At 46.2% G+C, this 14,766-nt stretch overlaps 1 protein-coding gene across 2 annotated transcripts in view; it reads left to right on the top strand.

The window, feature by feature from the left end:
- Positions 1 to 14,766, top strand: part of LOC130267230 (core histone macro-H2A.1) — a 140,286-nt gene that overhangs the window by 25,832 nt on the left and 99,688 nt on the right. For both annotated transcript variants that reach the window (XM_056516648.1, XM_056516647.1), the window contains exon 3: positions 9,829 to 9,935. In XM_056516648.1, coding sequence (XP_056372623.1) covers positions 9,829 to 9,935 — 107 coding nt within the window. The remainder of the gene's footprint in view (positions 1 to 9,828; positions 9,936 to 14,766) is intronic.

Below are 14,766 nucleotides of genomic sequence, written 5' to 3'. Positions count from 1 at the left end.
ACGGAGATACCCCATATGTGAGTGCAAAGTGGTCTGGGGGTGAACAACAAGGCCCAGAAGGGAGAGTGCACCATGTACATTTGAGGTTATTTGCACAGGAGTGGCTGATTGTTACAGCGGTTTTGACAAACGCAAAAAAACAAAAACAAAAACAAAAAAAACACGTGTAACCACATTATGGAAACTACACCCCTCACGGAATGTAATGAGGGGTGCAGTGATAATTTACACCCCACTGGTGTCTGACAGATCTTTGGAACAGTGGGCTGTGCAAATTAAAAATTTTGTACAGCCCACTGTTCCAAAGATCTGACAGACACCAGTGGGGGTTAAATGCTCACTGTACCCCTTGTTATGTTCCTCAAGGGGTCTAGTTTCCAAAATGGTATGCCATGTGGGGGTTATTTTGCTGTTCTGGCACCATAGGGGCTTCCTAAATGCGACATGCCCCCCGACCAAAATTTGCTCTCAAAAAGCCAAATATGACTCCTTCTCTTCTGAGCATTGTAGTTCGCCCGTAGTCCACTTCAGGTCAACTTATGGAGTACCTCCATACTCAGAAGAGATGGGGTTACAAATTTTGGGGGTATTTTCTGCTATTTACCCTTGCAAAAATGTGAAATTTGGGGGGAAACACACATTTTAGTGGAAACATTTTTTTTTTTTTTTTACATATGAAAAAGTCGTGAAACACCTGTGGGGTATTAAGGTTCACTTTACCCCTTGTTACGTTCCCCAAGGGGTCTAGTTTCCAAAATGGTATGCCATGTGGGGATTTTTTGCTGTTCTGGTACCATAGGGGCTTCCTAAATGCAACATGCCCCCAAAAACCATTTCAGAAAAACGTACTTTCAAAAATCCCCTTGTTGCTCCTTCGCTTCTGAGCCCTCTACTGCACCCGCCGAACAATTTACATAGGCATATGAGGTATGTGCTTACTCGAGAGAAATTGGGCTACAAATATAAGTATACATTTTTTCCTTCTACCCCTTGTAAAAATAAAAAATAAATGGGTCTACAAGAGCATGCGAGTGTAAAAAATGAAGATTGTGAATCTTCTCCTTCACTTTGTTGCTATTCCTGTGAAACACCTAAAGGGTTAAAACGCAGACTGAATGTCATTTTGAATACTTTGGGGGGTGCAGTTTTTATAATGGGGTCATTTGTGGGGTATTTCTAATATGAAGACCCTTCAAATCCACTTCAAACCTGAACTGGTCCCTGAAAAATTGTGAGTTTGAAAATTCTGTGAAAAATTGGAAAATTGCTGCTGAACTTTGAAGCCCTCTGGTGTCTTCCAAAAGTTAAAATCACGTCAATTTTATGATGCAAACATAAAGTAGACATATTGTATATGTGAATGAATAAAACATTTTTTTATTTGGAATATCCATTTTCCTTACAAGCAGAGAGCTTCAAAATTAGAAAAATGCTAAATTTTAAATTTTTTCATAACATTTTGGAATTTTTCACTAAGAAACGATGCAAGTATCGACAAAATTTTACCAATAACATAAAGTAGAATATGTCACGAAAAAACAATCTCTGAATCAGAATGATAGGTGAAAGCATCCCAGAGTTATTAATGTTTAAAGTGACAGTGGTCAGATGTTCAAAAAACGCTCTGGTCCTAAGGTGTAAAATGGCCTGGTCCTTAAGGGGTTAAGGACGCAGCTCATTTTCACCTTAAGGATGCAGCCCTTTTTAGCAATTCTGACCACTTTCACTTTAAGCATTAATAACTCTAAGATGCTTTTACCGATTATTCTGATTCTGAGATTGTTTTTTCGTGACAAATACTACTTTATTTTAGTGGTAAATTTTTGTCGTTACTTGCATCCTTTCTTGGTGAAAAATCCCCAAATTTCATGAAAATGTTGTCAATTTAGCATTTTTCTAACTTTGAAACTCTCTGCTTGTAAGGAAAATGGATATTCCAAATAAATGTTATATTGATTCACAAATACAATATGTCTACTTTATGTTGGCATCATAAAATGGACATATTTTTACTTTTTGAAAACTTTTAAGGGCTTCAAAGTATAGCAGCAATTTTCTAAATTTTCATGAAAATTGCAAAATCTGAAGGGACAGATATTACAGAACTACAACTCCCAGCATGCCTGGGCAGTCTAGGCATGCTGAGAGTTGTAGTTTTGCAACATCTGGAGGGCTACCGTTTGGGCACCACTGTAATAGTGGTCTCCAAACTGTGACCCGCCAGATGTTGCAAAATTACAACTCCCAGCATGCCCAGACAGCCTTTGGCTGTCTGGGCATGCTGGGAGTTGCAGTTTGGCAACCACTAGGAATGCAGCAGTAAAGATCGCTTTACTGCCACCTTTCTTGATGCTCCACGCCGTCGCTTCCCTACCTGCGAGCTGATGTAACCGACGATCGGCGGTCCCCACGGCATCTTCTTTGCAGGTGCCAGCCGCCATCTTCTTCCCCCGTTCTGCCCGACATCCAGGGGTGGCTAGAGCGGGGGGTTTCCATGGCAACCCCTGTCTTCAACTGCCATTGGTCAGCCTTCATTGCTGACTAATGGCAGGGGATAGGAGGAGGCTGGAGCACTGCAACCTCGCTCCTATCCCTCAGGATGATCGGGGCAGTCACTGTTCTGAGCCGTCCAGGAAGACTTGTATCGGCAGGGCAGGGGGTTCCGAGAACCCAAGAAAGGACGACCCAGAGAGCCCCGGGGGGAAGCGAGGATTGCCCAAGATTGGTGTCATTGGGCCGTCAGGAGAGAAGATCTGTGTTTTGGAGAGATAGCGCTGGATGGTGGTAATCAATTCCCTAGAGACCCATGGCAGCGAGCCCACCCTTCTCACTGAGACAGCTCCCGATGGTAGCAAAGGCACCAAAGTGATTTCCAGGTCAGCACCAGCAGTCTCAACTTCCACCCATCGCTTCGGGAAGCGACCACCTACGAAATCCAGAAAACGTGTTAAGGAAGCAGCGACACAGTAAGCCCTACAGTCAGGGACAGCAAGTCCTCCCGTTTGCTTCCGCCTAGTGAGTATTTGCTTGGAAATCGTCAATGGCCGCCCCACCCAAACAAAGGAGCGGAACATCCTATCTAGTTTTTTAGAAAAGGAAAGAGGGAGCGCCAGGTGGACCACCTGAAAAAGATAGAGTAAGCGGGGGAGGACATTCATCTTTAATATGTTTGCCCTGCCTAACCAAGAGAACGTCCCCTTCCTCCATTTCAAAAGGTTGCTTTCTAAAGTGGTAAGCAGTGGGTGAAAATTGAGCGCGTAACTATCATGAAGATTTGCTGGGACATGAACACCCAGATATTTTATGGATTTGGGGGCCCAGCGAAACGGGTAGGCCCTCTGTACGGTCGACAGCTCGTTCGCAGGGAGAGTAATATTGAGCGTCACACTCTTAGCCATGTTGAATTTATGATTGCTGAAGTGAGAGTAGGTGTGTATGGCCTGAGTAAGGACAGGCAGAGAGGTATGGGGAGAGGAAATGAAAAGTAGAAGATCATCCGCAAAAGCCGAACAGACGTGTCCACTCCCCCCCCACTCGGAGGCCTGTTATAGCAGGGTCACTCCGTAGAACAATCAGTAAGATTTCCATGCATAAGACCTATAGGAGGGGGGAGAGCGGACACCCCTGTCTCGTGCCGTTGCGGATAGGGAAGGGAGAGGAGAGGGAACCATTAACTCGAACCCGTGCTCGTGGGTCCAAGTATGAGAGGGCCCAAACCAATTTGGGCCAAAGAGGCTTCCATGAACCTCCAATCCACACGTTCAAACGCCTTTTCGGCGTCCAAAGAGAGAAGCATCAACTGTTGTCTCAGGGCCTTTGCCCGATGTACAATAGAGAAGGCGCGCTCCGTATTGTCACGAGCCTCTCTCAATCGAATAAAGCCCGATTGATCAGGGTGGATCAGAGGTCCAAGGACCGCCGCCAAATGGTCTGCGAGCAATTTCACGAACAGCTTCTTGTCTACGTTAAGGAGGGATATGGGGCGGTAACTGGCGCATTGGTAGGGGTCTCGTCCCTCCTTGGGTATAACTGTAATATGTGAGGTTAGGAAAGATGAAGGGAAGCCTTGATCAGGGGTAATACTATTAAAAGTGCGTCAGAGGAGGGGGATCAGTTCAGGTTTAAGCGTTTTAAAGAATTTTCCAGTATACCCATCTGGGCCTGGGCTCTTGTCCTATGGTAGGCCAGCTATCGCACTCTCTATCTCATCCTCGGAGAACGGGGCCTCCAAGCTTTCAATGGTACTCGCAGGCAACAAGGGTAAAGCCATGTTTTGTATATAGGTCGCTAAAGTGATCGGGGGCTCTATGTGTGGGGAACTAGAAGGGGATGGGGGGAGGTTATAGAGATCAGTATAATATTGTTCAAAGGCCTCCAATATTTCACTAGTAAGGAAGCACTGTCTATCACTGGAGGTGTGAATGGACGGGATATATAGGGCCGCCCGCTTGGCCCGCAATTCCCTGGCTAAGTACTTCCCAGGTTTGTTCCCCACTCATAGAAGGATAGAGAACAACTCTGCTTGAATCTCTTGTGTCATTTAGGAGGGCGGTGATCCCATGGCTTATTTTAACCAGGTCTCTCAAAGCAGACTCCTGTAGGGTTTGTTTGTTGTTTGTGAAACGCCTCTAGATCACGCAACATCTCTAACAGTCAAGAACAGAAAGGAGGTCCAGCGCAGCTTTTCACAGATATGCGGCTTTATTGTGTCATACACATATCACACAGGACATACAGGAAGGTGACGCATTTCGGCCGGTGGCACCCGGCCCTAGACATGACTAAGGCCGGGTGCCACCGGCCGAAACGCATCACCTTCCTGTATGTCCTGTGTGATATGTGTATGACACAATAAAGCCGCATATCTGTGAAAAGCTGTGCTGGACTTCCTTTCTGTTCTTGATTGCTACGAGGATAATCTGCACCTGTCCGTGCTGCAGCAGGTCTATGCCGGGTGAGCTGATCCTATTCTTCCCTTGCTATTGTCGCTAAACAGTCATTGCAGTTTGGCATTCTTCTCCTTTTTCAGGCGTGCGCCATGCTTGATCAACACCCCCCTCAGCACACACTTAAGAGCTTCCCATTGTGTCAGGCGGGGGGTTGGGTCATCAGCATGATCTGTGCAGAAGTGAGTAATCGCGCACTTCAATTCCGCCAAACATAAGGGAACAAGTAACAATGACTCTGGAGTGTTGAGGGAGGGGATCGTGATAGAGCAGAAGACTGGAGCATGGTCTGAGAGGTATGAGTTCCCTATGGATGTGGAGGAGAGACAGGGAAGGAAGTAGTGTGGGAGGAAAATATAGTCCAGCCTGCTATAAGTCCTGTGAGGACTGGAGAAGAAGGTATAGTCCCTGTTTGTCAGGTGGTGGAGACGCCACACATCACAAAGCTGCATAGAGCGAAGGAGGTGTCGTAGTTAGCTAAGCTGGTGGTAGGACACAGCCGAGCGCTGTGAGGATGTGTCCAGCAGCAGCAGCAGTGGTAGGTTGAAATCCCCACTAAGAACCACCAATCCCCGGGCAAAGGAGGATAGTTCCTCTAGAGCACAAGAAAGGAAGGAGACTTGGGAGGAGTTAGGGGCGTATATAGTCGCCACTATCACCACTTGGTCCAAAACCTGGCCTCGAACAAACAGGTAGCGGGCTGCAGGATAAGAGCAGACATCTTGAACACTGAAGGGTGGAAACCGATCGAGACACCTTTCGTGCGAGAATCAGGGTTACAGCTATGGAACCAAGTGGGGTAGTAGCGACTAAGCCTCTCAGGGACTTGACCCGTCTTGAAATGCGTCACCCGGAGACACAACATTCCTATCCTCCGTCTGTGCATATGGTAAAGGATTTGGGCTCTTTTTTCAGGGACAGGGTGGCCAGGTGTACATCGGTCATACTCCCAATTGGTGGGGGAGCGAGGCAGCAGCGGCAACCCAAAGCAGTCTGTCCAGTCGGCGACCAGAAGTCCTTGCTTACCCGGTGGCGGCATGTGGCAATCCGGCAGGCTGCAGAGGGATCTGACTGGCCGGTGAGTGGTCGACGGTGGCCATCAAGAGTATGCAAAACTAAAATTCCCAGCATGTCCAGACAGTCTGGGCATGCTGGGAGTTGTAGTTTTGCAACATCTTGAGGACCACTGTTTGGAGACCACTGTGTAGTGGTTGTCAAACGGTGATCCTCCAGATGTTGCAAAACTACAACTCCCAGCATACCCAGACTGTCTAGACATGCTGGGAATTGTAGTTTTGCAACATCTGGAGGACCACTGTTTGGAGACCACTGTGTAGTGGTTGCCAAACTGTAGTCCTCCAGATGTTGAAAAACTACAACTCCCAGCATGCCCGGCTTCAAACGGCTGTCTGGGAATGCTGGGAGTTATAGTTGTGTGCCTCTAGCTGTTGCAAAACTACAACTCCCAGCATGCCCAGACAGCCAATTTCTGTCTGGGCATGCTGGTATTTGTAGTTTTGTAACATCTGGAGGGCCACAGTTTGGAGATCACTGTGCAGTGGTCTCTAAACTGTAGCCCTCCAGATGTTGCAAAACTGCAAATCCCAGCATGCCCAAACAGCTGTGTTGGCACGTAGTTGCATACCTCCAGCTGTTGCCTAACTAGATGTAGATGGGGGGGGGGGGGCATTGTAAAGGTGTGTGTATATGTAGTGTTTTACCCTTTATTATGTGTTAGTGCAGTGTACTAGTGCAGGATACATTCGCACTGACGGATTTACAGTGAGTTTCCCGCTAGCTCAAACCTGAAGCAGGAAACTTACTGTAAACCTGCCCGTGTGAATGTACCCTGTACATTCACATGGGGGGGGGGCAAACCTCTGGGACTCTGGCAAACTGGTTGGAAAACCTTCAGTTAGGTTCTGTAACCTGATTCAGTATTTTCCAACCAGGGTGCCTCCAGCTGTTGCAAAACTACAACTCCCAGCATGTACTGATCGCCAAAGGAACACACATCCTCTTGCTTATCTACTTGTATCTTTGTAAGCCCTTTATTATGAGTGCTTTCAACCTCCAAGTCCCCTGACAAACAACTGATTTTGCTGGGGCAACCTGCTACCGGCCAGACACGTAGGGACAGATTTATCATTGAAAGGTGCCAAAATTCTGTTGTCTATTTTTGACACTTTTAGACACCTCTGGAACTCGGCATCCCAGCCAGCTAATAGTTGGTCTATTCTAAACAGTCTACAGATGAACCAGATTTACCAGCATTATCCATTTGTACACTCAGAATTCAGTAGTATTACTAAGTGTTCTCCATAGTATTTCATGGCAGCCATTAATGGCCCTAATCTTCCAGAGCTAGGCTCTCTCTGCTGGTTGGCAGTTCTTCACTTTGGCTAACAGAAAGTGGTAATTTATGATGCTCATAGGTCCTAATAGAGCAAATACATGGGAGTTGTCCTGATGATCCGTTTTTAAAACTCTTATATATTTTTGGGGGAGATTTACCATTGTTGTCTTTGGAAAGTGAGTTTTGAAGTCATTTTTTTTTTGCCTTGGAATTGCTTATGTGTGACATATTTATCATACTATCACAGGGGGTTGACAAATTTGGCTCCCATAAGCAAAAAAAGAAAAATGACCTCAAGAACACTACTTTGTAACACCACCTCTTCAACTCCACTTTTCTACTATGCTTAGCGTTAGCCTAAAAAACAGCTACCACTAACCCCCAATTATTACCCCAGTACCCACCGCCACAGGGGTACCAGGAATAGTCGGTACCAACAGGCCCAGAGCATCAAAAATGGTGCTTTTCAGCCTAGGCGGTAACTGGCTGGCATTATTTAGGGGGAGGGCCAATAACAACGGTTTTTGCCCATGCTGGTAATCTCGGGCTGTTGCTGCCTGGTTGATATCTGGCTGAGAATGAAAACACAGGTAACCACACACGTTTTTTGCAATAGTAAATAATGAAAAATAAATGTGTGTGGTTCCCCCTATTTTTATTCTCAGCCAGATACCAATCAAACACCAACAGCCTGACGTTACCAGGGTGGGCAAGGATCATTGTTACTGACCCTCCCCAGCCTAAATACCACCAGCCTGTTCCTGTCCAGGCTCAGGAGCACCTTTTTTTATGCCCTGGGCCTGTTGCCACTGTCTTTAATCGCTGTGGCGGTGGGGACCAGGGTAATAATTGGGGGTCAGCGCTAGCTGTTTTTAGCGCTACTGCTAAGCCCCTGCTTTGTGATGGACTCCATCTATTAGACAGCTTCCACTTCTAAGCCTGTAAAGTAACACGTTTTAAAAACTTTTATTCCAAAAAACACTCCCCCACAACCCTCATTTTATTAAAGGGGTATTCCGGCGCTAAGACATCTTATCCCCTATCCAAAGGATGGGGGATAAGATGCCTGATTGCGGGGGTCCCGTCGCTGGGGACCCCCATGATATTCCACGGCGCACCCCGTTAGATCAGCCCCCGGAGCGTGCTTGCTCCGGGTCTGATTACTGGCGATCATGGTGACGGAGAATAGTGACATCACAGCTCCGCCCCCATGTGACATACTCCGCCCCCTCAATGCAAGCTTATGGAGGGGGCGGGACAGCTGTCATGCCCCCTCCCATAGTATTGCATTAAGGGGGCGGAGCGTGACATCACACGGGGCGGAGCCGTGACATCATTTTGCTCCGTCCCCGTGATTGCCAGTAATCAGACTCCGAGCGAGCACGCTCCGGGGGCTGATTCTAACGGGGTGCGGCGTGGAAGATAACGGGGGTCCCCAGCGGCGGGAGCCCCGCGATCAGGCATCTTATCCCCTATCCTTCGGAGTACCCCTTTAATATATATATATTTTTTTTTAATGCTGGTCATCGCCATAATCCACAGGATACACTGAAATGAGACAAAAAGACATGAAAAATATTTAAGTACATTTAGGGCACTCTCCCGTGGGGAGAACGTCCATATGCAGGGATTAGCTGTTACTAAACTACAACAACCATCAGCCTTTGGCTGTCTGAGATTGATGGGAGTTGTAGATTAGAAACAACCTGAGGCTCCCTGTTTAAAAATACAGTTCCCATCATGGGAGTATTAGTTTAGCAACAGCTGCAATCTCCCTGTTCCTAAACTACAACTCTCATCATAGGAGTTGTAGTTTAGGAAGAGCTGGAGCTCACTGTTGCTAAAATGCAAGCTGAGGAAGTGGGCGGCATTGCGTTTTGGTACTACTACTCACATCATCGAACAGAGCCTGTTCCATTCCATGATGTGAGTAGCAGTAGTATTGCATGGCAGGGGGACAGCTCCTGCGTGGAAGCCAGCGGCATTGCGCTCCACTCCCCGGCTCCCAGGAATATGAAACTACAGCACTGTAAATTCATATTTCCCGCCTAAAGCCACGATTGGCCGAGACGACTGGCCAATCTGCCAGTGTAATGAAGATAAACCACCCACCCGCACATCTATCACTTGCCCTCTAGCTGTTGCAAGACTACAATTCCCAGCATGTCCACACTGTAAGAGAATTCTGGGAGTTGTAGTCTTGCAACAGCTAGCGGGAAGAAGGTAGATGCAGGCAGGTGGTATATGCAGGCATTTGGCGTGGGAGTGGAGCTTTACGCACAGAATTTTGCAGTTGCAGTGCTATCCAAATCCAGTTTTGTAAGTCAGGTCTGACCTGGCTTAGGGTTGCGACTTGGAGGGGGTTTGCTACTTTTTAATGCCTATGTGTGACTTCGCAACCACTGCAAAGTGGAAACTGAAATATGCCTAGGCGCACTTGCGACATTTTGTGTGCGCCTGGAGTAAGCAAAAGAAGAGAAAAAATAGCTCTAAATGCCATGATAACTCTCCCCCTTTGTGTTTCAGCGGAAATACTGGAATTGGCTGGAAATGCTGCTAGAGACAATAAAAAGGGAAGAGTTACTCCCAGGCACATTCTTCTTGCAGTAGCAAATGATGAAGAATTAAATCAGGTGAGTAACTACTAAGGTAAATGTGGTTAAATGATTTTGCTTATTTTGACATACATGTAAAGCCAGTCAGGTACCCGTTGGTAATGTCCGCCATCTGCAATCGCACGGATGTCCGCCATGAACCCCTCAGGTGCCGTGATCAATACTGATCCTACACCTTTTTTACAGAATCGTGATACACCCTCCTGTTCCTGAGATATGAGGGTTTATACAGGCAGCATTATACAGTTGGGATTGTGAATGTTGTACATTGAGGGGCGTGTATGCCTAATACACAATGCCTGACTGTATAATTCCGCCCATAACCTAATATTAACTCTCGTTATTAACCACTTAAGGACACAGGGTGTACAGGAATGCCCTGGGTCCTTAAGTACCAGGGAGCCAGGGTGTACCTGTAAGCCCTGTGTCCTTAAGTGGTTAATAATGTAGTCCGGGCAGAGCGGGGGAACCGGCGGTGACCGGCGCTGGTGGTCACTTGCCGGCGGCGATGATGTGCAGCTATCCTACGGAAGCCGGTGAGTTGTTGCCTAGCAACATCTGGAGGGCTACAGTCTGGAGACCACTATACAGTGGTCTCTAATCTGTAGCCCTCCAGATGTTGCAAAACTACAACTCCCAGCGTGCCCACACAGCAGTTTGCCGGGATTTGTAGTTTTGCAACATCTGGAGGGCCACAGTTTGGAGATCACTGTGCGGTGGTTTTGAAACCGTGGTCCTCTAAATCGTGCAAAAATACAACTCCCAGCATACACGAACTGCAAACGGTTGTCTCGCCATGCAGGGAGTTGTAGTTGCGTACCTCCAGCTGTTGCTTAACTACATCTCCCAGCATGCCATTTGGCGATCAGTACATGCTGGGAGTTGTCGTTTTGCAACAGCTGGAGGCACACTGGGGTTGGAAAATACTGAGTTAGGTAACAGACCCTAACCTAAGGTTTTCCAACCATAGTGCCTCCATCTTTTGCAAAAGTACACGGTCTGTCAGTGCATGCTGGGAGTTGCAGTTTTGCAACAGCTGGAGTTTTGCCTCCCCATGTGAATGTACAGGATACATTCACATGGGTGGGGGTTTACAGTGAGTTTCCTGCTTCAAGTTTGAGCTGCGGCAAATTTTCCGCCTCAGCGCAAACTCCTAGCGGGAAACTCACCGTAAACACACCCATGTGAATGTACCCTAAAAACACTACACTACATTAACACATAATAAAGGGTAAAACATTACATATACACCCCCTTAAACTCCCCCCCACCAATAAAAATACGAAACATATCGTACAGCAGTGTTTCCAAAACTTAGCCTCCAGCTGTTGCAAAACAACAACTCTCAGCATTTCCGGACAGCCACTGACTGTCCAGGCATGCAGGGAGTTTAGCAACAGCTGGAGGCACCCAGTTTGGGAATGACTGGCATAGAATACCCATATGTTCACCCCTATGCAATCCCTAATTTAGTCCTCAAATGCACATGGCGCCCTCTCACTTCAGAGCCCTGTCATATTTCAAGGAAACAGTTTAGTGCCACATATGGGGTATCGCCGCACTCGGGAGCAATTGCATTACAAATTTTGGGGGGCTTTTTCTCCTTTTACCCCTTATGAAAAGGAAAAGTTGGGGTCTACTCCAGCCTGTTAGTGTAAAAAAATTTGCACTAAAATGCTGGTGTTGCTCCATACTTTTTATTTAAAAGAGGTAAAAGGAAAAAAAGACCCCCAAAATCTGTAACGCAATTTCTCCTCAGTACCGAAATACTCCATATGTGGATGTAAAATGCTCTGCGGATGCACAGGGGTGGCTGATTTTACAGTGGTTCTGACATAAATCCAAAAAAATAAATACCCACATGTGACCCCATTTTGGAAACTTTAACCCTCACAGAACATAATAAGGGGTATAGTGAGCCTTACAAAGCCCCCATAGTGCCAGAACAATGCACCCCGCCACATGTGACCTTATTTTGGAAAGTACACACCTCACGGAATGTAATAAGGGGTGCAGTGAGCATTTACACCCCACAGGTGTCTAACAGATGTAATTTTTCATTTGCACAGCCAACTGTTCCAAAGATCTGTGAAACGCCAGTGGGGTGTAAATACTCACTGCACCCCTTATTCAATTCTGTGAGGGGTGTAGTTTCCAAAATGGTGTCACATGTGGGGGGGGGGGGGGTCCATTGTTTTGGCACCACGGGGGGCTTTGTAAATGCACATGGCCCTCGACTTCCATTCCAAACAAATTCTCTCTCCAATAGCTCAATGGCGCTCCTTCTCTCCTGAGCATTGTAGTACGCCAGCAGAGCACTTGACGTCCACACATGGGGTATTTCCATACTCAGAAGAAATGGGGTTACACATTTTGGGGGGCATTTTCCTCTATTACCCATTGTAAATATTTAAAATTTTAGGGAAAAAACTAATTTTCATTTACACATACGACTTTAACGAAAAGTCGTCAAACACCTGTGGTGTTAAGGCCCACTAGACCCCTTGTTACATGCCTTGAAGGGTGTAGTTTCCAAAATAGTGTGCCATGTGTTTTTTTTTTTTTGCTATTATGGCACCTTAGGGGCTTCCTAAATGTGACATGCCCCCCAAAAAACATATCAGCAAAATTCACTCTCCAAAATCCCATTCAGGGCCCCTTACACAGCTCAAGGCCTGGGCCCCCCCTTCCACTACGTGGCCCGCCCCTCCGAATCCGCCCCCAGGGCCTGTCCCTATTCTTATTTTATTTTCTAATGATATATTTCTAATTAGATTAAATCAGAGAGCAGTGCAGTAAGACATTGTGCTGCACAGTATTTTACTGCACTTCACCCTGCTATATTCTAATACACCCTAATCTAGTTACTGTGAAACTTCCCTAAAAAGTCCATCTAGTTCAACCTATATCCCTAATGAGTCCCTACTGAGTTGATCCAGGGGAAGGCAAGAAAACCCTCATACTAGAGGTAAAAATTCCTTCCCGACTCCAAATATGGCAGTCAGAATAAATCTCTGGATCAACATGCTGTCCCTAAATATCTAGTATACATAACCATCAATGTTATTATTCTCCAAAAATGCATCCAGACCCCTTTTGAACTATTTTACAGATTTCACCATGACCACCTCCTCTGGGAGAGAATTCCACAGTCTCACTGCTCTTACAGTAAAGAACCCCCGTCTGTGGTGGTGTAGAAACCTTCTTTCCTCTAAACGTAGAGGATGCCCCTTGTTATAGATACAGTCCTGGGTATAAATAGATCATGGGAGAGATCTCTGTACTGCCCCCTGATATAGTTATACATAGTTATTAGGTCTCCCCTAAGCCTTCTTTTTTCTAAACTAAATAACCCCAATTCTGATAATCTTTCTGGGTACTGTAGTCCTCCCATTCCCCGTATTACTCTGGTTGCCCGTCTTTGAACCCTCTCCAGCTCCACTATATCTTTCTTGTACACTGGTGCCGAGTACTGTACACAGCATTCTATGTTTGGTCTGACTAGTGATTTGTACAGCGGTAGAATTATTTCCTTGTCGTGGGCATCTATGCCCCTATTGATGCACCCCATGATTTTATTTGCCTTGGCAGCAGCTGCCCAACACTGGTCACTACAGCTAAGACTATTAACGAAGACCCCTTTTCCACGTCCTTTTCCACGTCAGTCGTCCCAAGTGTGCTCCCTTTTAATATATAACCCCATCCCAGATTTTTACGTTACATTTATCAGTGTTGAACCTCATCTGCCACTTCTCAGCCCAAACCCCCAAACTATCCAGATCCATTTGTAACAGTGCACTGTCCTCTATTGTGTTTACTGCTTTACAGAGTTTAGTATCATCTGCAAAGATTGCTACTTTACTATTCAACCCATCTACAAGGTCATTAATAAATATAATAAATAGACTGACCCCTGTGGTACCCCACTAGTAACAGTCACCCAATCAGAATAAGTACCATTAATAACCACCCTCTGTTTCCTATCGCTGAGCAATTTACTTACCCACTTACACACATTCTCCCCCAGCCTGTTCCTTCTCATTTTATGCACCAATCTTTTATGTGGCACCGTATGAAATGCTTTGGAAAATTCCAGATATACGACATCCAGCGATTGCCCCTGGTCCAGTCTGGAGCTCACCTCCTCATAAAAGCTGATCAGGTTAGTTTGACAGGACCGATCCCTCATAAAGCCATGCTGATATGGAGTCAGACATTTATTTTTATCAATATACTCCAAAATAGCATCTCTTAGAAAACTCTCAAACAATTTACATACAACGGAGGTTAAACTAACAGAGCTGTAATTTCCAGGGTCACCTTTTGTCCCCTTTTTAAATATTGGCACCACATTTGCCATGCGCCAGTCCTGGAGAACAGTCCCTGTTACAATAGAGTCCCTGAATATTAAAAATAAAGGTCTGTCTATTACAATACTTAATTCCTTTAGAACACGGGGGTGAATGCCATCTGGACCTGGTGGTTTGTCTATTTTGATTTTTGTAGGCGGCACTGTACTTCTTCCTGGGTTAGACAGGTGACCTGTACTGGGGAGTTTACCTTATCACATTGTATTTCACCTGGCATTTCATTTTCCTCGGTGAATACAGTGGAGAAGAATTTGTTTAATTTATTTGCTTTTTCCTGATCCCCGTTTATGATTTCTTCCTCATCATTTTTTAACCCCTTAACGACGCAGGACGTATATTTACGTCCTGCGCCGGCTCCCGCGATATGAAGCGGGATCGCGCCGCAATCCCGCATCATATCGCGTGGGTCCCGGCGCTAATCAACGGCCGGGACCCGCGGCTAATACCACACATCGCCGATCGCGGCGATGTGCGGTATT

The sequence above is a fragment of the Hyla sarda genome, chromosome 4 (assembly GCF_029499605.1).
Source record: "Hyla sarda isolate aHylSar1 chromosome 4, aHylSar1.hap1, whole genome shotgun sequence".
Taxonomy (NCBI): domain Eukaryota; kingdom Metazoa; phylum Chordata; class Amphibia; order Anura; family Hylidae; genus Hyla; species Hyla sarda.
The sequence above is the reverse complement of the archived record's forward strand: the minus strand, read 5'-3'. Positions and strand labels throughout refer to the sequence as shown.